Below are 25,155 nucleotides of genomic sequence, written 5' to 3'. Positions count from 1 at the left end.
CTCAGTGTTTACAGACAACACACGGCCATGTACTACACATAAACAAACAGGGAGGGACACGGTCCTCCCCCCTTTGTCAGGAGGCCATCCAACTCTGGGACTTTTGCATAGCCCACTCGATAGATCTGGTAGCGTCCATTCTCCCAGGCGTTCGGAACCCTCAGGCGGATCGACTCAGCAGATCTTTCCTGTCTCACGAGTGGTTGATCCGCCCGGACGTTATTCATTCTGTTTTCCAGAAGTGGGGATTTCCCCACATAGACCTGTTCGCTTCCCACAAGAACAGGAGATGCCAGATGTTCTGCTCCTTCCAAAGTCTCTACCCGGGATCGATCTTGGATGCTTTCCTGCTGCCGTGGAAGAGCCAGCTCCTTTATGCCTTCCCACCGTTCCCGCTGGTTCATAAGGTCCTGCTGAAACTCCGCAAGGACAGAGCGCACATCATTATGATCGCTCCAGCGTGGCCCAGGCAGCACTGGTACGCCACGTTGCTCGACCTGTCGATAGCCAACCCAATTGCCCTGCCACTCCACCCAGACCTCATAACTCAGGACCACAGCAGGCTTCGCCACTCGGACCTGCAGGCTCTTCACCTCACGGCGTGGCTGCTGCACGGCTAAACCAGTCAGAGTTACGTTGTTCTGAATCAGTACGACAAGTTCTCCTAGGTAGCAGGAAGCCTTCCACCCAGTCAACGGTATCTGGCCAAGTGGAAGCGTTTCTCCTGCTGGTGCGAAACGCTTAATCTTACTCCCACTGATGTCTCGATCCCTACCATCTTGGACTACCTCTGGTCTCTTAAGCAGCAAGGCCTGGCGGTATCTTCATTGAGGGTGCACTTGGTGGCCATCTCTACCTTGCACCCGGGGGAGAGTGGCCGCTCTGTGTTCTCGCACCCTATAGTTACTAGATTTCTCAAGGGCCTGGAACGCCTGTACCCCCAAGTACGCCGTTGTCCCCACCTGGGACCTCAACCTAGTCTTAAACAGACTTATGTCTCCATCATTCGAGCCGTTAGCAACCTGCTCGCTACTATACGTGTCTTGGAAGACAGCTTTCCTTGTAGCCATTATATCGGCCAGACGAGTCTCCGAGCTTAGGGCTCTTACGGTGGCTCTGCCGTACACTGCGTTCCACAAGGACAAGGTGCAGTTGCGACCGCACCCGGCATTCCTCCCTAAGGTAGTTTCGGTCTTTCATGTTAACCAGGACATCTCTCTCCCGGTCTTCTTCCCGAAGCCACACTCAACGCGACGGGAGCAACAATTGCACTCCCTGGATGTCTGTAGAGCGCTCGCATTTTATATTAAGCGGACAAAACTGTTTCGTAAAACACCCCAACTCTTTGTCACAGTAGCAGACCGAATGAAAGGCCTACCTGTTTCCTCTCAGAAGATCTCATCTTGGGTGTCGACGTCATCCACACTTGTTATGATTTGGCTCATATTTCCCCAAGCCACATCACCGCGCATTCTACCAGAGCTCAGGCTTCATCTTCCGCCTTCCTGGTTCGTATACCTATTCAGGAGATATGTCGTGCAGCTACCTGGTCCTCAGTCCATACCTTTTGCTTCGCATTATGCTCTGGTTCAACAATCTAGAGATGATGCAGCCTTTGTCTCAGCAGTTTTGCATTCTGCCACATCTCACTCTGACCCCACCGCCTAGTAAGGCTTGGGAATCACCTAACTGGAATGGATATTAGCAATCACTCGAAGAAGAAAAGACGGTTACTCACCTTTGTAACTGTTGTTCTTCGAGTTGTGTTCCTCATATCCATTCCAAACCCGCCCTCCTTCCCCACTGTCGGAGTAGCCGGCAAGAAGGAACTGAGGGGTGGTTAGATCGGCAGGGGTATATATCCTGCGCCATGGCGGCACCACTCCAGGGGGCGCCCAGCCAACCCACCGAGTGTTGCTAGGGTAAAAATCTTCCGACGAACGTGCACGCGGTGCGCGCACACCTAACTGGAATGGATATGAGCAACACATCTCGAAGAACAACAGTTACAAAGGTGAGTAACCGTCTTTTTCTCACCTTGTCAGTAATGTAGCTATTTTAAGAATTGAATTCCTGTGGCTTTTCCTTAAGTACTAAGTTCAAATTAAACTGTAAACTATCATCAGAAAACTATTCACTTCAAATTATTAAATAATGCATCATGAAATGTCTAGAGTTAGCCCACTTAATTATTACTACTTTCAGAGAATAGGCAGATTTCCAGAAACTCCACAAATAGTTCAGGATAGAAAGACAACGATTGTAACAGATCAATGTACATTCTCTCAAAGTAAAGGCTGCCTTGTTCTGCACAAGTCTTCCTCCTGTCAATAAATACCTGTATTTCAGCCTTATGGCCTGAGACACCATGTACTCAATAGCAAGCTGGACCTAAATTTTGCAGCAAGCTCCATGGATTCTGCAGAAGCTGCACTTAAATCTTAACAAGTTTGAAAAATTAAATATGAACTTAAGTAATACTGGAAACAGTAGCCTGTTATGTTAAGTTCAATTTATTTTTATGCTGTCCACTGCATTGTACAAATTAGTGTGGGGTGGGTGCAGCTGGAGGTTGTGACAAGTGGATAAAAGACAGGTAGAACTTCTGGCATTTGTGGAAGCAACAGAGGCTGTTTGTAATTATGGGGGCAGCATCTGAGCTGGTGTTTCTGCTAACAGGTTCATCAATGTTGACATTTTAAACTACATTATCTAGGTTTCAGACCTAACACCACATTGAGATGAATGGGAAAATGTATGTTCAAAAGCTATTGTCAGCCAGTCTATAGAGTCAAGAAGACAACACGGTATTTTGCATTCAGGTCATGTTTTCAGCATTTTCTTTACAATTATGAGGGACAGAAACATTTTTTTTTAAAGCAAAAATACTTTATCTCAATGTTTTTCAACCATATATCTCAGTATTTTACAAATGAAGTTAAGGATCATTATCTCCAACTATTTTGATAAGACTAAATTTTGTTGCACAATTCTGTGGCAAGGGTTGGATTTTGCTGCTTTGGCAGACAAGGAGCCCAACTTATAGGCCCTGATTCAAAGACCGTTGAGCCAGTAAATTCCCATTAACTTCATTGGCCTTTGAATTAGGCTCACACAACCCTGAAGCAACCTCAAGCGTTGTGTAGCCACCAAATCATCTCTGGTAATTTGTTTGTGCTGTAAAATCATAACTGGTAAGCAACTCTCTCTTTCTCCTTTTAGTACCAGGTGAGAACATTGCAACTATGAAATATGGAGCCCAGGTTGTAAAAGGGGAGCTGAAGTCTGCTTTGCTAGATGGGGACGTACAGAATTACGACTTGGATCATGGTTTTTCCCGACACCCAATTGATGATGACTGCCGTTCTGGCATTGAAATTAAACTAGGTCAGCCATCTATAATCAACCACATACGAATACTACTCTGGGACAGAGATAGCCGGTATGTGACAAGTCAGCCTGATTTAAGAGAAATTAAAACTGATTATACCCCACCTGCCTCAAAGATAAAATATTGAATTATTAACTTTTATTAAATGCCTATAAATTGCACAGTTTCAATAACATATCATGGTTGGGATAGCATTGACCACTTGAATTTAAATTCTTAACATTTTGAATAGGCTTAGGAGGTTTTTTACTTCATACTTGTTACTTATGTCACTTTCACTTTGCAGTGTTAAAATGACTAATATTTTAGTCATCTGCATGCTTTAGTTAACTATATAAAACTCCTTTTACTGATAACTGCTTAAATTATTAAAATAATTTTAAACAAGCTGTTGATTTCTCTCCATTTATGCTGTCTGTGTTTCCCATTTGCACTTAGATAATGACACTGGGCTGGTCAGTTTCACTTTTTGGTTCTCCTGCAGCGACATGATATTCTTGTTTTTTGGTTCACAACACTGCAAGAGAATTTTAAAATGAATTCTTTTGGTTAAAATAATATCATTTTAATGAAAAACCTTTCTGTTTGTGTTAGGTTTGTGACAGTAACCTATGTGTAGTAAAATTGCCCAGATTGGTGATTACCAAGTTATGAATATAGTTCTTAGAGACCTGTATAAGGAAACTTGTGAAATTTGAATTATCACTGCCCATGTAACTAATATAACTACCCTACCTCATATTTTATTCTTGCTACTTCATGTTCTTAAAGAATCAAATTGCACACAAGTTTAACAGTTTGGTGACATCATAACTTTGGAAATTCCAAGCCTTATTTTCTATTAGCAAAAATATATCAATTTAATACTAGCTATCAGGAAGGGTTTTTTTTATTTTATTAATAGTTCTCTAAATCATACAGCTGTTTGCAAATATCTTTATTCTGTTAAGCAAGAGGAAAGTTTTCATGCTTTTTGTTTTTCACGAAGTATTACATTTAGTATACAATGATGAGCTTTTCTACGTTGAAATACTTCCGTCAACCTAGTGTTGTCTGCACAGGGACTTAGGTCAACCTAACTACATTGCTCAGATGTGTGGATTTTTCACACCCTGAGCGATGTAGTTGGTTTGATATTATTTTCTAGTGTAGACCATCCTTGTGTTAAACTAATCCCAGGTCTTTAACAATATACAGTCAGTAAATTGTCACCCTGCCACTGGATTTTTGTAACCAACTCTCATTATTTTAGAATAGAAAATATTAACATTACTGATTCTTTCAAATAAACTTACTTATAATCTCAATAACATATACGGATTTTAAGAAGTGATCTGTTAGTTTAAAAGCTTAACTTTTATTGTTGAACAAACGTTCCATCAACTCAGGACTACTGGAATTTGTGGTTTTTTCTTTCTCCCTTGGAAACACGGAAAAGCAACAGATCTAAAGCTTCTGAAGAAATACTTTTTAGTCAATGCATAAATAACCTATTGAAGTAATTGTTACACTATATGAGCCAACTAAGTAAAAAACTTTGTAGAATTCAAAAAAGGATTAGATAATTACATGGATAGAGAGGCAACAGTACTTAACTAGCTCAAGACTGATAAAGAAAATCAATGAAAAAGATGTTATCACACAAAATAAACTTGCATTTCCCAGTTAAGGGTTTCAGGCTGACATTTATCATCTGCTAAATTTTCTCTGATATCTGGTTAATATTTCAGCAGAAATAATTGCAGTGCTGGTTTTAAATTTAGCTAATTTTATTACTGGGAATTATTATTTTGGTCATTTTATGTAGTTCTGAAAATATCTTTTAACATATGATTACATTAAATTTATTTTTAAAGTGATTTGTAATACAGCCTGGATATGGGTCCCTTTTGTGAAAATACATTTTTACATAGACACCAACTTCCAAAAAGCAGGTTATTTCACAAATATTGAATGCTTCTATTCTAATTATTATTTTTGGCAATCCATAGGTCTTATTCCTACTACATTGAGGTGTCCATGGACGAACTGGACTGGGTCCGCGTGATTGATCACTCTAAATATCTTTGTCGGTCTTGGCAGAAGCTGTATTTTCCTGCCCGTGTCTGCAGGTTAGTTTTATATGCATAATAGTATATGTGTATTTTTCCAATTCTTAGGCGCCTAAATATGTGGCTTGATTTTCGCAGGTGTTGAGCGCCCACATCAGATAGTAATTTCAGTGAAAGTTGTGGATGTCACTTATCTACAAAAATCAGACTAGCTCTGTAGATGCATAAATATGAATTTAGTTACTGAAATTTAGGGAACCAGGTTTGAAAACTTTGCTGCTCTTCTCTCTCTCTAAATATAGTTACAGCACAGTTGAACAATAGTTTCCATATTCTTTTCTGTCTTCTTCTAGTTATAATCCAATGAGGTAAGACTGTTAGTATTTTTTCATTCAATAAAAGTAGCTCTCAGCAGCTGTAATTTAGGCCTCTCTATAGTGACCAGTTTCTATGGGGTATCTTTTTGTAAGTCGGCCAATCAAGATGAGTCTCTTCTTCAGGCAGCCTCCATTATCAAGAAAACTTCAAGGAGAAACCTCAGTCAAGAGCTAATGAGGAAGTATCTCCTACCAACAAATCCTAGTAATCTCTGCATGAAGCTATCATACCCTCTCCATGATCCTATGCAGTTGAATTTAAAGTTTTTCAGGACTTGATCAAGAGTGTAGCCAAGATCTTACAGGTTCCCTTGGAGGAAATACAGGAGCTCCAATGCTCCCAAGTGGATATCGTCCCAACCACATCTCAGGGCAAACTAGCACTGCCTGTCAATGATGCTGCCTTGTAATCGGCCCACAACATTTGGCAGATTCTTGTCACCATTGCACCCATGTATATGAAGACTAATTAAAAGAGAGAAAAATTACCCTTTTTTCTCACCCTACTCCCGACTCCTTGGTGGTTGACATAGTCAACATAACATTCACTTGAAGAAGAGAATGGTTTATTCCCTGCTGATCAGAGTCCTACTTCTATGAGAGTCTTATCAATGAAGGAACAGAATGCTTGGCTTGTATTCACCTTGACTTTTTGTACTCCAGAGCTGAGAGCATAGAGGGCATTCAGGGTGTAGGCGTGGCCCCAATGAACACTGATTTTTCAAAAGAATCTGATTTTGCATGCACAGGATGCGTGAATTCCAAGAGTGGGATTTCTGTGGACAACACATCACAAACCACAGTTCCTGTAAGGTACATAACTGGTCTCTTTGTTTTGTTTTATATATATATATAAAGGGAGAAGAAAAGGAAAACTTAAGCTAAATATTGGGGTAAAGTTCATGACATTTTCTTGGAAGTCCTGTTGTTTGAGACCTTTTTAAAACAGTTTGGACACTATACTAGTAAATGTACTGTATGAAGGGAGCAGTCCTGCACTGGCAGGCAGAGGGAGCAGATTATTCCTTTTCCATGTAATTTCGGTGCTTCTATGATGATATGACAGATAAGGCCTTGCTCATCTTTTTTTCTCATTTTAAATTATTTTTAAACCAATTCTCCATACAACCAGAGCAATGCAGTAAACATACATGCACAAGAAATCTTCAGCTATAAATAAGTTCTTTGGTGTCTGAATGAGGTGTGGCCAACAGTGTCCTTCACTACAGACTTAAAATATGGACAGAGAGAACCTCTTTTGATCATATAAGGTTACTGTCCAAGTCTGAGTATATTCTCCCATCACAGCACATGATACTCATTTTTGTTAATAAGAATTATGCATGTCTGTCAAAAGGCAGGTGTACTGCTTTAAGTGGACTGTGTGGTTTATCCATCAAAGAAGCTGCCTATGTCAATAGGTGGATAAGAATAATTGGTTTTGTATAAAGATATGAAAAAACTTTTTCAAAGCAAAATTGTGATGTAATAGAGAAGAACTTTGCTAATTAGCACACACTGTCCAACTGTTGTATACAAAACAACAATCTCTCCACACTGATCAATACTGATTTAATAGCTAGCACACTTTTAGTGAGGCCTTATATAAAGATTTTGTTACTTTAAAAAATACTACATTTCCTATTGTCATATGATCTATTAATATTTAAAGCTAAACTTCAGTTGTCTGATGAATTAAGTACATTTTGTGATGAGATATCTTAGTTTTTTTGTTTGTTCACTTGCTATTTAGCAAGATTCAGTAACGTATTGGGTCTCCTGGTCATTGGTGAGGTTATGCTGTTTAAAATATATTGTGATCTCTGCATCTAATTGCAAACAATAAATAATTTTTAAAGCTTAACACTATTTATATTTATATGTTCATAATTAAACATCAGTGATAACTTTTTAAAGAAAATATAGAGAACAAAAACCAAAAAATCCCATCACAATTTGGAAGCTTGTCAGACACAGTCCTCTAAACATATTAGGTCAAAGAACAATCTGAGAAACAGCTAGATAGTTTACCAGCATAGGAACTGGGTAATTATCATAAACATGGTTGATATATAAAAGTCCAGCTTATAAAGCAGATAAGGCACTACTGTAAAAGTGCTTTATTTTTTTCTAATTTAGAACTATATAGAATCGGATGAAATAAAAACTTCATCTGAAACATTATTGTCCTCTGTCAGATATTTTTTTCTTTAATTGTTCACACAATTGTTCTTTAATTGTTCACAGATATTTGTATCATATTCAAAGAAAATAATAATTTTCCCATTTGGCATTCTCCCACAAGTTAGTAGGGAACACCATAGAGGCAATGATACTGAAAGAGAGGAACTCAGATTTTAAAAGCATAATTTCTTCCTCCTCTGAATCTTTGTCACTCTTGCTGTAGCAGGAAGTACATGGGTCTTTCCCCTAGGTATTTCAGGTTTCCAAAATGAGCCCACGATTATCCTGGTATGATGCAGATGAAAAAGGTTTGAAAAAGTACACAAGAGTAATAAAACCTGGAAGTGTAGTTTTGAGAGGTGTTCGGGAAGGATCACAAGTCTCTTTTGGAAGCAAAGTATTTTATCCCCCTCTCCTCTGATGTCCCTTTTTTGGGGAGCGGGGGAGGGAGGGTGAGGGGGAAGGAAGGGGTTGAGCCAAAAAGCAACAGTAGCTTCAAAACTGTTAAAATGAAAGGAGGACCTCATTGTTTAAAAGATAAATAACTGATACAACAGTGAGTGCAGTTTATTCTTTTTCCTCCCTTTCTCATTCACTAGTTACAGTTTAAAATGAAAGTATAGTAAGAGACCAAATCATTCATCAAGTAGGGAGGTGCTATTTTGACTGTCTCATTTAGGATATGCAACAGTAAATACAGCTCGCTGTTACAATGTATTAGAAAACAAGAAACTCAAGCTTGGTGCAATCTGACTTCTTATAAAAATAATTATTGAATTTTAAAACCATTATTTAAAACTTCAAAGTGTGTTTATGTGTTTCCCGCATAAAATTCTATATTACACACACTCTAGGGCACCCACCTTTACCCTTCTGTGAGCTCAAGGTGTAACCCTGTTAATCTAGGCACCCCCACCCTTTCCCAGTCCCTAGGGCGCTGGGTATAAGGCATCCAACTTTACTCTAAATTTGTTGCCCACACACTCTAGGACATCCCGCCTCTATGTAGTTCCTAGAGCTCAAGGCTTCCACCTCTACCTAGTTCCTAGGGCTCAAGGCGCAACCCAGCTGATTTAGGCATCCCCATCCTTTCCCAGTTACTAGAGCTCCGGGGGAAAGAGACCTAACTTTACCCCTCTGTGGGCTTCGGGCTCTAATCTGTGGGCTTGGGACTCTGTTCCTCCGTGGGCTCTGGGTAAACACCAGTTCCCTATGGAATGAGAACAAACACCCATTCCTTATGGACTCAGGGTCTCAGGGCTTAATCCTTTTCAGGTTTACGGGGTCTTTTACCAGTGAAAGAGCCTTACACAGCAATATCCTATTTAACCTCTATTTATGAACAATCACTAGAACAAAATGCACACGCTAAGCATACAATGCTCACCACTCCCAATAAGATAGATTACCTTTTCCTGCTGGCCAGTCAGGATCAGGTCATGTGGGGGACTCCAGCTTCTGCATGGTGCGAGATCTGGTAGCTCTGATCTTGGGGCTGTGTTCTAGATTTGATTCCCGAAAACTTTCTTTTGGACTCCAGTTTATATAGTGAACCTTGAGTCTTGCTTAGCGGTATCTTAACCAGTCATTTTACTGAAATATTACTACATTTTCTAACTAATCCTAACATATTGTAAAACAATTCTTTAACCAATCATACTTCACCACCATGGCTGATTTACAACTATCAAAATTATTTATGCAATAGATAGAAATAATCAAAGAACGAGACAGCGACCATACAGATAAACAACAGAGAAGTAGAGACCATCAAGGCAAAACAATAAAAGTATAGATCTTACAATCATAACTGTTAAGTGATTTCTTGCCAGGCAGAATGCTAGAATGCTATCAAACAAAGTTTTCTTTAACCATCTTAAGATCTGTTTCTTTATCTGGTGATGGTGGGTACTGTTAGGACAGGATTGCTTTCTTAACTGTCCAATATTACATTATTTGAATGTAATTTAGATGGAATGTGAGGATGTGACTTTTTGCTTCTTGGCTATTGGCTGCTGCTCTCCTAATATGGCTGCAGACAAAGACCTTACAATATGGCTACAGGAAAAGGCCTTATCCTTACATTGTTTAAAACTTCAAAGTGCACTCCAGTGGTGAGCTGCATTTTCTGACCTCTTAACACATACTTTCAGCATGAGATCCAGTCTGATGTTGTATTGGTAAAATAAACACACTCTCAGGCACTAGGATGATTTATATTTTCTGAAATGTTTAAAAACTGGCATGTTCAGAAACTGTGTTGGAAATTCATTTCTTAATATGCAGTATATTTAGAGCTAAATTATGTCCTTGTTTTTCACAGCTAAGCAAGGGAGGAAAGCCCTTCCCTCTGCTCAGCAAGTAAGACTTCCCCAGAATGTGGTTATGAGTCTGGTATGGAGCACAGCCCCTGCTCTCTAGATATTTCCCTTTTCAAGCAAGTGGACAGGAAAGAGTTTAAAAGGGTCAGGGGGAGTGCTTTGCTCCTCCCTATTGAATTGTTAAGAGTAGTATTGCAGAGGGGAGTACCTGGGTGGGCAGTGAGTAAAGACTGCTGTAATTTATTCTGCCCCTGCCCACGCTGTTCTAGAGTAAATCATACTCTGAGTTGCAGTTGATTCCCAGTGCTGTTCCCAAGCAGGGCAGCTATTCACTGCTCCTAGCTGAGAGTGGAACCTAAACGCTCAGTCTGTTCTTTAATTATGTATGTATCTAAAAGCCTGCAGTTTTTCTTCAATGCAATCTGCTTCTGCTGGATGTGCCTGATGCATTAAATGGTGCTACCTAAAAATCTCAGTAGTTAGACTTGGTATTCTTTTGTGCTAAAGTGAAAAAAAAAATCAATCTTGGGCCCCAACAGAAGGGATTAAAGTTCAATTGCACAAGGTCTCCAACAATTACTCTTTTATTACTATAGTCTTGAAATGGGTTTTTAAAAAAACAGAATTTGGATTGAGACTTTTTACGACACTATTGCCTAAGAATGCTTTGTGATGGATAGAGAAGAGCCCAAGCACAAGTGGAGAGTGGGGTTATGTTTTCTTTGGGTACAGTTTTTATGGTTTTACTCTCTTAAAAAATATAGAAATAAAAAAATTTGAACAAGACAGATACCATGCTTGATGTTGAAGGACATTATGTTTGTATCTAATACACCAGCGAAATTGTTCAAATATAGCTTATAAAGAAAATATTAAACCTGAAAGATCATGATAGTCTTTTTAGTAGGAGAAGCTTCTATATATATGTGACAGTCTATACCGTTATGTTCACCACTTTTACAAGACTATGATGAATTTTGTACAAAGTATGCCTTGTGAGGTATCGTTTGAAAAGTTATTATCCTGCTGAAATATGTGTAACCTCCTCCTTTCCTCCCTGGGTTACTTGGGAGCAAGCAACACTCACCTGTGTGCCTGGACACTTGATGTTGTTGGCAGTAAAGGAGATCCTGAGTATCATAGAATAAAGTCATCTAGTCCAACCCCCTGCTCAAAGAAGGACCAATCCCCTGACAGATTTTTGCCCCCGATCCCTAAATGGCCTTCTCAAGGATTGAACTCACAACCCTGGGTTTAAGCAGACCAATGGTCAAACCACTGAGCTATCTCTCCCCCCATAGTGATGATGTTGGATAGGTGGGAATCCTCTATCAATCCCTCTGCTACAGTCCTTTTACTTGTAAAGGACATTAAAATGAGCAGTGCTTCCACCTGGCTGGCCCTATACACTCTCACTAGCATGCCTTCGGAGCTTCCAGGAATAAACTTAAGCTAAGCTGTGCAATGGGTCTAACTCTAAAATACCAATTATAAACACTATATGCCCAATAAACACTTAGATTACAGTTAACACACATTTACTTAATAATTTAAGGAAACATGGCATAATAGACTGACATTATGTGTGTCTACTAATTTAGATCAGCAGGGGGTAGTTGGATAAATCAATTAACAAACATATCTAACTTGGATTTACACTGTCACCGTTTACCCCACCTCTGAGTGTACACTCCTCTGGATTTCAGAGTTCTAAATGCTTGTGTGAGTGTGCTTGAAGACTGTGAAGCTGGGGACAGCATTCTGTTGGTTCAGTAAATAAGTCCAGCCAAGGCAACAAGCGGCAGAACAATTCTAATTTGGAATCATTCCAAGCTGCACAACTCTTCTGAAGATTGGAGTTATTTTAACCAGATGTCAGTAACCTTGATTCAGGTTTGATAACAAGACTTCTTTTGAGACTCAGATAACCCCTTAAAGTCTTTTTTCTGTCCCCCTTCCCCTTGCAAGTACTCTTCCAGACAAAGATGGTGATTACCCATACTGCCTTCACTTGCAGGACCGTCTCAGTCAGCTCTGGGTATAGCAACTGTCTCTGCCCTGGCTCCAGTGTAGCCCATCAATAGCCTTTGAGGCTCCCTGCTTGATCAAAGCCCCAGAAGACTCTAAGCAGCAGTTTCTGGCATTCTAGCAGCAGTTTAGCAGCAGCTTCTGGTTTGGACAGAGCTTCATAAAGAAATCTCAGCTCCTCTCCAAAATGGAGCCCATCACATGCTCTCCCTGCATTCCCTAGTAAAGGAAGTCTCTCACTCTCTTCCCCAAGCCATCATGGGAGTTGTAGCCTCGAAGGCTGGATTGCAGCATTAAGGATCTTCCCAAGTGGAACACTCCCAGTTAAGTTCAGAGGCCCACCTAGTAAATGATGCCTACATATGTGTAGCAACACTATATGTGAAGGTATGAGATTCTACTGTATGATGGTTACTGAAATATGCTGTAATTCTGGATAACACCCACAAACCAGTTCTTCAGAGGCAAAGACACACTGTCCCCAACCTGGTGTTAAAGGGCTATCACTTGCTTAAGTGACCATTCTCCAGCAAGGGGACGGTGTGAATAAGGAATTTACATTTCATCACAGGGACAGTGTGACATCACCCAGGGCACAAGATGGACTTTTGAACAACAGGCAGTTCACAGTTTCTAGTGCACAACCCAGATCCTTTCCCAACTTGGGACCAATCTCCCCAGTTCAAAGGCTTTCAAGCAATCTTGTTTCAGTGCAGATGGTGGAGAAGAGAAATGGTCAGAGACCCTTCCCTCCCCTCCTTTTGTACTCTGAGCCTTTGTACTGGAAAAGCCTCTGCTGGATCATGGGAGTCGGGCAGTTCCATGGCATATGTGAGTTGCCAAGTTTCCTTCATATGAACTGAAATTCTTGCTTGCACCTTTTTATGTTCATGTTAATTGAGGTATCTCTGGGGATGACATGCAAGTTCTTTGTTTATAGTTCCTTTGTTATTTCTAAGGAGCTAGTCTGTGGTTGTTTCCCAGACCCTCAGCATGTTTCAGTAACAAATATATAGCAAAATTTCAGAACTTCATATGCAGTAATAATACACACATTTTAATGGGACACTGCTGATTAGCAAAGCATGACTTTTCCAATGATACTTCACAAGGCATACTTTGCACAAAACATATAATCGTATTACAGTGGTGAGTATGTGGGTACAGAGGGTTACATGGGGCATAGTATGTCACAGGTGATTTAAATTTCACTTCCACAAGAAACTGCTTGTTGCCTGCATCCCAGCTGGGGGTAATCCTCAAAGAAGAGAGAGTGGCATAAGAATGAGAGACAGTGGTCTCCAACTCCTTTATCTCTGCTCATGACCTTAATGACTCTCGAAGAACTGAAGTAAAGGGGAAAGGTTCCAGGCTGAAAGGGACCCAGCCTGTGACATTTACAGAGTATGGTGAGGAAAACCTTTTTGCTTTTAAGTTCACTTAGCTTATTAGTTTAGGTATTAGCTTGCGTTTTGCTCTTTAACTTTTGTAACCAATCCTGACTTTTATGCATTATTACTTGTAATCACTTAAAATCTATCTTTCTGCAGTGCTTCTTTTATCTTAACTAGTGTGTTTGGTCTAAAGTATGTGGGAAACCGTATTTGGGATAACAAAGATGGTGCAATATCATTTTCCTTTGATAAAATGATGAATTTCCTATGAGCTTGTACAATTCAGAAGGGTACTGAGCAGTACAAAATGCACATTTCTAGGGGGACAAGGCTAGGACTAAGAATTTGCTCCCTGTATGTAATTCATGAGTGACCGGTCAGAATTCTCAGTATTTTGCTGAGAGTTAATTTACGTTCTAAAGGCTACGTGAACAGGCCAGGAGTGGATGTTCTGACAGCAAAGCAGTGTAAAGGCACCACAGGCTAGAGAATTAAGGGGACACAACTATTCAGCTATCCAGATTGTGCACTGGGGAAATGTCACAATATACAAAGCTTTCTTTTTTAACTACACAAAATAGTATTTTTTTAGAGGTTGTTTACTATCGTTGAGTTTTTTCATTTTGCCATTATTAAATTTTTCCTGACTCCTTAACAGCTATGTGTTCAATCCCCTTCACTTAAGTGGTATAGATGTACCATTTACTGCACGGAAAAAGCAAATAAGAATGAAAATACACTACAGGGCTATTCGTTTTAAAGAATCTGTCTCCTTATCCCTGAGAACAAGCAATCTCTGTCTCCATTTCATAATAATACTTTGCACTTACATTGCAATTTTTATCTATGGATCTGTGAGGTCATTACAAAGACAGGGAAATGAAAAACAGGTTAAGTGACTTGTTCACAGTTATATAGCAGAATCAGTGGCAGAGTTAGGAATAGAACCCCGATATCCGGTTTCACGGTTCCCTCCACTAACAGTTAAAGAATGCAGAAATCTCAGGGTATGAAGACTTGCGCAGTGAGTATCTTTTTTGTAATCCATTCTTTGTGCTTGAGAAATTAATGTTTCTAATATCTCCTTCATATTTCTTCTCAAAATACATTTTACTACATAACTTATTACTAATTCAACATGCTAAACAATGCTGCCATTCACATAACAACAGGAATTCTGTACTGGTTCTATTGGAAGCTCCTTGGGGCAAGTTCCTTGTCTGCTCCATGTTCTTGGCAATGCTCAGTTCATATGTCATCTCCACAAATTGTTACAACATTCACAGAGAGGATCTATATTGAGGATATTCTCGGTGGCTTGTGAGGCCAGTAAGCCAAACACAGGGCCAGAAGCAATGACTTTCTTCCAAAAATGTAGGGCCTTCTCACAGTCAGTAGTTATGGAAGTAATGATGCCCTCAGGGACAGTACCTGTGATTCTGACCTAGTGCTCTTCCTGTGTGGAAAAAGAGAATAGAGGTGGCCTGTAACCCCTACAAAGAGACTGTCAATATATCCTTTAAAGAAAACCTGCTACCCAAGCTGCAATGTGCAGTGGTTGACCAGTATTAAAGAAACTATAACCTGATGCCAGAGAACTCTCAAACTACTACGCATTGCCTAATCATCTTTTTCTAGGTAAGCTAATTGTGAAGCTAGCAAAAAAAGTATCCAGTGTCATATGCTAGTGGCCAGTATCTTGGATCCTTCTCAGTAAGACTTCAGGCCAGGATAAAGTACAGGGAGGGTATTCGTTGATTTGGTGGATAATCATCTCCTAGTTATAGATATGGTAAATAATGAAAGATACAGGCAGAACACTAATGTACTTTCACTTTCTTCTATAATCTCCTATATAGTGGTCTAAATTTTTTGGGTATTGGAGTTTGGATAGAAGATTTGACTAAAACAGAGCGACTCACTTCACCTTTGAGATATTGCATTTTCTTCAATCCATCTCTATTTTTATGTTTTGTAAGAAAGTTTTTTAGTTTGTTCTGTCACACAAATTTGCAAGAAATTTGGTTGGGGTTTAGATTTTTAAAAGACAGTGCCAAATGTACTGAGAATAATGTCCCAAAATAATATAGAGCAAAACGTAGCCACATGGTGTCACTGTGGTATACCTTTTCTTTCACTCGTAGTTTGCTTTTTACTGTTTTTGATGAGAAACCTTTGAAATGCGTTATATGTAGTAGTGTATTTAAACTATTGTGTGCATATGGTTCTTCCTTGCTAGACTTCTGAGCCTTCTATTTTTGTCATCTTGCTTTGGAAATTAGAAAGGGCTGAGACAGAAGATTAGAGCATCAGGGAATCCTCAGAAGTATTTATCAGACCCTTCTCTTAACATAATACAACACTAATTTGGAGGTTTTAATAAAGTTTACACTGGGAAAAATATAGAAAAAAGTAATTGTCCTAGTGGATGAACTTACAGTATAGAAAATAGTGTAATTGGTATAGAAATTCTGGACTCTGCAAAACGGTTTGTGTTAAGTAGAGAGATGTCTCCCTGCCCTCCCTCCATCATGTTGCTATTTTATTACCTTATTCATATAATAGTCATTTTTGTATTGAGCATTTTTCTGATTTTTTTTAAAACATGGCTTAACAGATCATAATTTGAAAGTAAATATTCTTTCTTTATTTCTATATAGATATTGTCCTATAACTAAAGCCCTTATTAAACAAGACTGAAGGATGGCATGCAGACAGTTGCGGAAAATAATGTAATTGTAGAAAATAGTTTTAAATGTGCTTTTCTTGTTTCATATTTTCACAACTTATTTAGATTTTGATCTTTTAATATTGCTGTTTTTTCTTTTGAAACGTCAGATGGTTTGGAGATGTCATATGATTAAGTACTCCTTGATTTATTTTTCTTATTAAGGTACTTAGCTTCTATTGCAGTGAGTGTAGTACAAATGACCTGATAAAATATTGAATTTTAAAATATTGAAATTTTAAAAATTAGAATCCATCCATCCATGAACAGGAAATTCCTTTCCTTTCTTATTATGAGACAAATGGGCCAACAAGAACTAAGAATGTTTTGTCTCATGCCTCCACAGCTTATTCCACAATAATCATTTTATGCCCCAGCCTTGCAACAGATGAGTTAAGTGGGAGACCATGTTTTATCTCCCTCTGGCCTTGAAAAGACAGATAAGAGAGAGCAAAATAGAAAAGGATGCAAATACTTATGTTGCAACACAGATAACTGTTGGGATGCCAGGTAATTGTTCTTTATCTACGGTGCAGACCCTCCAGTGAAAAGCTGTGGCTTTTATGTATGGACCAAAAAGGTAGTGTAATTCTTTTCCCCATTCTTTATCTAGTCTTGGACAAACAACCTCAGAGAAGGTTCTGAAACTACTGCAGTGAAGTGCAGTCATTTTTCCTTCTACTTATGGGAGCCAGTGCAAAGCAATTATTATTCAAGAAGCTATGTTTCACTTTCAGGCTTATCTCTAGGGTTCTCGTCTCTTTAAGTATAGCAAACATAATTTTAGTACAATGATCCTATGCCTAGTGGATAATCAGAGTGGTGATAATTTGTATACAGGCATTAAGAAAATGGTTCAAATTAAGTATACGTTGAGGGATGCTAATAATTCCACAGAACTAGAGAACCGTTTACAAGGATTTAAAAACAAACCTGGTATTTGGGGAGGAAGGCAGTGACTACAAAATGACGTAGCACTAGTTACCTTCAGCAAGTGATTTGTTTCTGTAGAAGGTGGTGGTGTTTACTTGAAAAATGTATGCAGCACTCCAAAAGAGATTTGATTTAATTTATAATACCTCTCTAGAAGACTTGTATTCTGATTGAAAAACATGAAAAAGGAGTTGCAGGCAGGGAGCTCTCTCTCAGACCTCAAAACAGCCCAAAGGCATTTTAAAAGCCTTATGATAAAGGCTTATCATTAATGTCCATAGGGCTTTTGCCGCCCAAGTTAATTCAGTAGAAATAAGAATAAGTACCCTGATATCAGCTGACTAACTGCCTTCATCTCGCAGTTGCCTTAGTCTTTCCAGCCACTGGAATCCTGTGTACTTTTTTTCAAAGGCTTACCAAAGTTGACTTTCTTCCACTGACCTTGGGGCTTTGGGCAGGTGACAGTACCTCTTTGACTCAGTATCCCCATCTGTGAAATGGGAATTACTTGATAAACAAGGGTGTTTTGAAGACTAATTCATATTTTGTTTAGTGCTTTGGATGTGTTGACTACTATGTAAGTACTTTATTATTTTTCATCCTCCGACCTCAGCATTAAGAATGCAAAAACTAGTGTGAAAAATGGAGGTGATGACTAAGGCTACAATTTACTCATGGGTCTTCTTAGTAAAAGTAATGGACGGGTCACGGGGAAGAAACAAAAATTGTTTGGGGGGCACTGCTTGGTGGAAACAGCGGGGGGGGGGCACTGCTTAGGGGGGAGGAGGCGAAGCCAGCAGCACCAACTGCCACGGACCGCCGAGCAGTGGCAGCTCCGACTGCCCCCGGGACTGCTGCTTGGCAGTCCCCTGGGCCAGCCGCACTGTCTGCTGCTTGGGCAGTCCTGGGGCCAGCTGCCTGGGGCCATCTGAGCAGCGGTCCGTGCGGCTGGCTGTAGGGCCGTCCAAGTGACTGGCTGCAGTGCTGCTCAAGTAGCAGCCAGTGTGGCTGTCTCCAGGGCCACCTGAGTAGCTGTCCCAGGAGCCAACTGCTTGGGCGGCCCTGAGGTCACCCACACTGGCCACTGCAGAAATTTGGAGGTCGCGGAAAGTCACAGAATCATGACTTCTGCGACCTCAATGACAGACAAGGAGCCCTAGCGATGACATAGCCTCAGTCCTCAAGATAGTACAGTGTCTCCCTGCAAACTCCCACAAGCTCAGGCAAGTTACAGCCTGGACTAGGAAAGTATTCACTGATTACAAGATCTTTGTTCATCTGACTTCTTGTGTACATTTGATCTTTGGCTTTGTCTTTCAATTTGTGCTCCAAATGAGTTGCTTCTACCTCACTGATATGAAAAGAAGATTTCTCTGAAGCCTATGATCATAATTAATAGAACAGTCACCAAGAACTTTCTCGAAGGTTTCTTTGTTAGGCTCCTTATCGACCAACATCATTACATATGCTGATACTTTAGTAAAGAGGGTCCAAATTAACACATGGTCAGCTTGGGGGAGGAGCAAAAGCCAATTTGCCTATTGATCATCAAAAGCTTTAGTCAATGTGCCAGGCTGTACGCTTTCTGAAAATTTTAATCTTTCAATCTGAAACTAAGACTGTCTGTGAACAGATTTGCTGGTGTGAAAATACTTGACTTCAGTTGGCCCGAGTATCATATTAGAACCAGCAGAGTTCTTGGTGGGTCTTATATAGCAAAGAAATCTAGTTTGGACCATTTTCTGTTACGTCTTATGTTTCGGGTTATACTTTCATGAGTTATAATTATTCTTATAAATGATATAGGCCATACATATTTTGCATGATGAAAAGCTGTAAGTTTCATTTCTACTATTCATAGGAAGTGTGTGCATTCTTTGGGAATCTTTTCAAAATGTAACATCTGTTGTTCGATCATTTCAGCCACAAAAGAAATATGGTATGGACCAAAATGATCAGGTTATACAGTAACCTCTAGTTACCCAGTGAATTAATTTACATATTATAGATATTAATAATTCTACAGTATGTCACAGGTTTTGATGTTTCTGTGCAAATCTAATTTTTTTACAGGAAAAATGTTATAAAGGAAATCTGTTTTGCTGGATTCATAAGTATTCTAGTTTACTTCAGTTAGCTGATCAGTGAGGGCCATCTGTTGAATTTGTTTAATGTCAGTGTCTAAAGCAAACATGCTTTTCCTTATTTCTAAACAGATGATGGGTATGGTTTGTTGTTTATCTGAAACAAACTATACAACACTTAAAAATCACACTTGAAGTGCAAAGCAGATAATGATTCCATTTCTGGATTGTTGTGAATATTCAAATTTTACGTGCAAAAACAGAGGCATACATTGATGTGGATTTGCTCTTCAGTTTCAGGATCCAGGTATTTTAAACCCAGCTGTCAACTAACATTTGGGCCAGAGTCATCTTTGGTGTAATTCAGTTGAAGATAACTATATAATTACTAGGAGTAAATTTGGCCCATTGTGTTTAAACTTGGTTCCCTGTTGGGAGGGTTCAGGGCACATTCTGTGTATAAATATATTCCTTCCTTTGTTTTTAAGGTAGAACCAATATGGTGAATAGGAGTGTCACATTAAATGCATTGTAACACACGACAGAACTTTTTCTTTCCAGGAAACTTAAACTTGACTGTTTATTTTCCCCTTGAATAGAAAATCAACTGCATTTTAAAATCAGATTATAGTGGTGTAAGTTGGAAAAGTGCTATTTACAGGATTATTAGTTTTATCATCTTGCTACAGATTTTGAAGCAGAACCTTCTAAGGATTTCATTAGTTTCATTTGTGTGAAATCCAATCCTGATACGACAGACTACAGTTGCTCTTAATTTCTCTGTTCAGATTAGGTAGTGCTATCTGGTTTAGCACAGTATCAAGTCGCTTTCTTTCATGTCTGCTTGTAGAAAAGTGTAGGGGTTAGACTCAGTGGTTCTCAGACTTTTTTGTATTGCTGACCCCTTTCACACAGCAAGCCTCTGAATGTGACATCTCTTATAAATTAAAAACGAGGGAAGGGAGGTTTAATTTAAATGTTGTTTAATTTAACGGGGGCTTGGGGCTGTCAGCCCTGTGGATGGCTGGACTTGGGGCTGTCCAGCTTGTGATCCCCATGTAAACACCTTGCAACCCTCCGAGGAGTCGTGATCCCCCTGTTTGTGGGCTATCTCCACTGTATATAAGACCATATGATTGTCTAAGGTTGCTTTACTGAGAGGATATAAAAACTTGTTGTTGCAGTTCCCTCTCACTGGCTCTTCTGCCATATCATCCTTACAGCTCCCTAAGTTTCTGCTACTCCTTTCTTCTCCACTCCTAGGTTATGTCTACACTACGAAATTAGGTCGAATTTATAGAAGTCGATTTTTAGGAAGCAGTTTTATACAGTTGATTGTGTGTGTCCCCACTAAGCACATTAAGTTGGCAGAGTACGTCCACAGTACCATGGCTAGCGTCTACTTTCGGAGCGTTGTACTGTGGGTAGCTATCCCACAGATCCCGCAGTCTCTACTGCCTATTGGAATTCTGGGTTGAGTTCCCAATGCCTGATTGGGCAAAAACATTGTCGTGAGTGGTTTTGGGTACATGTCGTCAGTCGCCTCTCCTTCCGTGAAAGCAATGGTAGGCAATCGTTTCACACCTTTTTTCCGTGCAGACACCATACTGCTTTTAGCAGACGGTGCAGTAGGACTGCTAACTGTTGTCATCCAACCACCGCTTCCGCTGCAGCTCTGCTCTCCTGGTGCCATGAATCCACCTTGCTGGTCCTCTCGTCATTCTTTATAAATATCTGTTCTTGTGGCATCCCGTCATCATCCACCGCTTCCACTGCAACTCTGCTCTCCTGCTCATGTCTCAGTAGCGAATTTCTCCATGTTGTCTATCATGGGCTCCCGGGAACATGTGTTCTTCCTCAGGAAATGTGCATGGTGCTAATCATCCTCCTCCACTGCTTCCGCTACAACTTTGCTCTCCTGGCGCCATTAATCCACCTTGCATATCCTCTCGTCGTTCGGTATAAATATCTATTCTAGTGGCATCCATCGTCCTCCACTGCATCCGCTGCAACTCTGCTTTCCTGCTCTCCTTCAGACGGTAAGCATGGAGCCCACTCAGCTCACTGCTGCTGTTGTGGGCATTGTAAATACCTTGTGGATTATCCTGCAGTATGTGCAGAACCAGAACCTGCAAAAGCAGGTGAGGAGACGACGACAGCACAATCACAATAGTGATGAGGACGTGGACACAGACTTCTCTCAAAGCACAGGCCTTAGCAATTTGGACATCATGGTGGTAATGGGGCAGGTTCATGCTGTGGAATGCTGATTCTGGGCCCGGGAAACAAGCACAGACTGGTGGGACCGCATAGTGTTGCAGATCTGGGATGATTCCCAGTGGCTGCAAAACTTTCGCATGCATAAGGGTACTTCCATGGAACTTTGTGAGTTGCTTTCTTCTGCCCTGAAGGGCAAAAATACCAAGATGAAAACAGCCCTCACAGTTGAGAAGCAAGTGGCGATAGCCTTCTGGAAGCTTGCAACGCCAGACAGCTACCGATCAGTCGGGAATCAATTTAGAGTGGGTAAATCTACTGTGAGAGCTACTGTGATCCAAGTAGCCAGTGCAATCACTGAGCTGCTGCTATCAAGGGTAGTGACTCTGGGAAATGTGCAGGTCATAGTGGATGGTTTTGCTGCAATGGGATTCCCTAACTGTGATGGGACGATAGACGAAACGCATATCTCTATCTTGGGATTGGACCACCTTGACAGCCAGTACGTAAACCACAAGGGGTACTTTTCAATGGTGCTGCAAGCACTGGTGGATCACAGGGGATGTTTCACTGACATCAGTGTGGGATGTCCGGGAAAGGTACATGACGCTCGCATCTTCAGGAACTCTGATCTGTTTAAACACCTGCAGGAAGGGGCTTACTTTCCAGACCAGAAAATAACTGTTGGAGACATTGAAATGACTATAGTTATTCTTGGGGACCCAGCCTACCCCTTAATGCCATGGCTCATGAAGCCATACACAGGCACCCTGGACAGTAGGAAGGAACTGTTCAACTGTAGGCTGAGCATGTGCAGAATGGTGATAGAATGTGCATTTGGACATTTAAAAGTGCGCTGGTGCAGTTTACTGACTCGGTTAGACCTCAGCGAAACCAATATTCCAATTGTTATTGCCGCTTGCTGTGTGCTCCACAATATCTGTGAGTGTAAGGGGGAGACGTTTATGACGGGGTGGGAGGTTGAGGCAAATTACCTGGCTGCTGATTACGTCCAGCCAGACACCCAGGGCAATTGGAAGAGCATAGCAGGGTGCGCTGTGCATCAGAGAAGCTTTGAAAATCAGTTTCATGACTGTCCAGGCTACGATGTGACAGTTCTGTTTTTTTCCTTAATAAAAACCTGCCCCCTTGGTCAACTCTACTTCCCTGTAAGCGAACTGCCCTCCCCCCTTTGATCACCACTTGCAGAGGCACTAAAGTCATTATTGTTTCAGAAGCATGCATTCTTTATTAATTCATCACACATATAGGGGGATAACTGCCAAGGTAGCTGGGAGGAGTGGGGGAGGAGGGAAGCACCGGGTAGCATGGTGGAGGAGGGGAGGAGGGCAGGACAAGGTCAAACTGCACTTCAAAACGTATTGAATGCCAGCCTTCTGTTTCTTGAGTGGTCCTCTGGGGTGGAGTGATTGGGTGTCCAGAACACCGCTTCCCCCCCCACACACACACACGTTCTTGGGCATCTGGGTGAGGAGGCTATGGAACTTGGGGAGGAGGGCAGGTGGTTACACAAGGGCTGCAGCAGCGGTCTGTGCTCCTGTTGCCTTCCCTGCAGCTCCAGCAGACGCCGGAGCATATCAGTTTGATCCCGCAAGAGCCTCAGCATTGCATCCTGCGTCCTCTCGTTGCGCTGCCGCTACCTCTTATCTCGCTCGTCCCTCCTGTCCTCGCGTTCATTTTCTGCTTTCCTGGACTCTGACATTGTTTGCCTCCACGCATTCTGCTGAGCTCTTTCAATGCAGGAGGACTGCATGAGCTCAGAGAACATTTCATCACGAGTGCATTTTTTTCACCTTCTTATATGTGCTAGCCTCTGGGACAGAGATCATAGGGGGAGCATTGAAACATGTGCAGCTGTGGGAGGAAAAACAGGGAGAGTAGTATTTGACTTGGCGATGTCCATTTCAGTGCTAATCCCCTCATCAGGGAGGAGTACAGAAATCGATTTTAAGAGCCCTTTAAGGCGATAAAAATGGCTTCGTGTGGACGGGTGCAGGGTTAAATTGATCTAACGCTGATAAATTTGACCTAAACTCATAGAGTAGACCAAACCTATACTGAGCATGTAAATGAGGCTTGGCTCACTCTTTCTTGTCTCAGACTAAACCAGGTATAGCAGGCTGAACTAATCAGTCCACCTGGCCTGCAAACTGAACTGAGTGTCTCTGCACTCTAGATACAGAGGGAGGATTGACCTGTTATTGTGAAGATGGGGGTGAGAGAATACATGTGTGGGTGTCCCCGGTGGCAAGGACAGTGAGTGTGAGTGGAATAATGGAGAGGAAGAAAAAGGAGATGGGATTGAGGGGCAAGATGATAAAGAAGAATGGTGAAATTTAAGGGGAGAAGAGAAATGGAAAGAACACTAAAAAAGGCAGAGAAAGGAACAGGTTCAAAAGATACAGAAATAAAAATGGAAAAAACAATAAAACTTTCCTTTCCACAGTGTATAGGAAATGGTAGGGGGGAAGGGATGAAAAATATATTGGTGTATATAGCTAATAGAAGAAAACTAGTGAAGGAAAGGAAAATGGAAAAAAAGGAAGAACATAAAGGAAACATAGCAAGTCTTTAAAAAAAAAAAAAGAAGTTCTGCATAATGAAGGCGGCAGTGTGTGGTGTATTTCCTGGGACTTAATACTGTACTTATAAAGAAATGATTTCTGAAAACTCCATTCTTACCACGGAAGTAAATATTTTTCTAAGCAACACATGGTAAATACTTTAACAAAAATAATCAGTTATAACTAGGGTTTTGGCAAGTGCCTCTGCTAGGTAGCTTAAAACATACCTTTTCAGTTACAGAGAATTGCTAAAAGGAAAAGAATATTAAAGATGGCGATGGGTGGGTTGAGGGGCTAACAAGTTGAAATTTGCCTTGCACAATTTATCATTTTCCCATGCTACTACTGGAAACAACTTGTTTGGTACTTTCAATATCCTGCTAAGGAGTGGAAGGATGACATTTAGTTAAATCACTGGATTCAGACTTAAGAAATGTGGTTCAATTTCTGTTTCTGCCACACTTCCTCTGTGACCTTCAGGTCACTTAATCTTTGTGTCTGTTTCTCCATCTGTAAAGTGAGGATAATAATTCCTTACTTCATAAAGATGTTGTGAGGATAAATTCATTAATTTTTAGAAGGCATTTCATTATTATGGCAAACACTTAAACCAGTGACCTTAACAAATTTTCACTGTACACTATTCTCAATGGTTCACATGAGAGAATAACTGTATGTAAAGTCAAGGGTGGCAGAGCCTGCCCAAAAGTGTGTGTGGGGGGGTCAGGTGTCATGGCTCCCCGCCCCTCCTCTTCTGCCTGAGGCCCCACCTCCATCCAAGCCAGAAGCCGCAGCGGGCGGGGAGCCACAGACCCTCCACCTGCCCGGGGCAGGGGGGGCAAGAACAGCCCCCAGCCCATGT

At 40.8% G+C, this 25,155-nt stretch overlaps 1 protein-coding gene across 4 annotated transcripts in view; it reads left to right on the top strand.

The window, feature by feature from the left end:
• BTBD9 (BTB domain containing 9) overlaps positions 1–25,155 on the top strand; it is a 304,822-nt gene that overhangs the window by 44,861 nt on the left and 234,806 nt on the right. For all 4 annotated transcript variants that reach the window (XM_075064264.1, XM_075064265.1, XM_075064266.1 and 1 more), the window contains exons 5-6: positions 3,223–3,442; positions 5,383–5,502. In XM_075064264.1, coding sequence (XP_074920365.1) covers positions 3,223–3,442; positions 5,383–5,502 — 340 coding nt within the window. The remainder of the gene's footprint in view (positions 1–3,222; positions 3,443–5,382; positions 5,503–25,155) is intronic.

Source organism: Chelonoidis abingdonii, chromosome 3 (genome assembly GCF_003597395.2).
Source record: "Chelonoidis abingdonii isolate Lonesome George chromosome 3, CheloAbing_2.0, whole genome shotgun sequence".
NCBI classification, from domain to species: Eukaryota; Metazoa; Chordata; order Testudines; family Testudinidae; genus Chelonoidis; species Chelonoidis abingdonii.
Note: the sequence above shows the minus strand (reverse complement) of the source record. Positions and strands in the feature narration are given on the sequence as shown.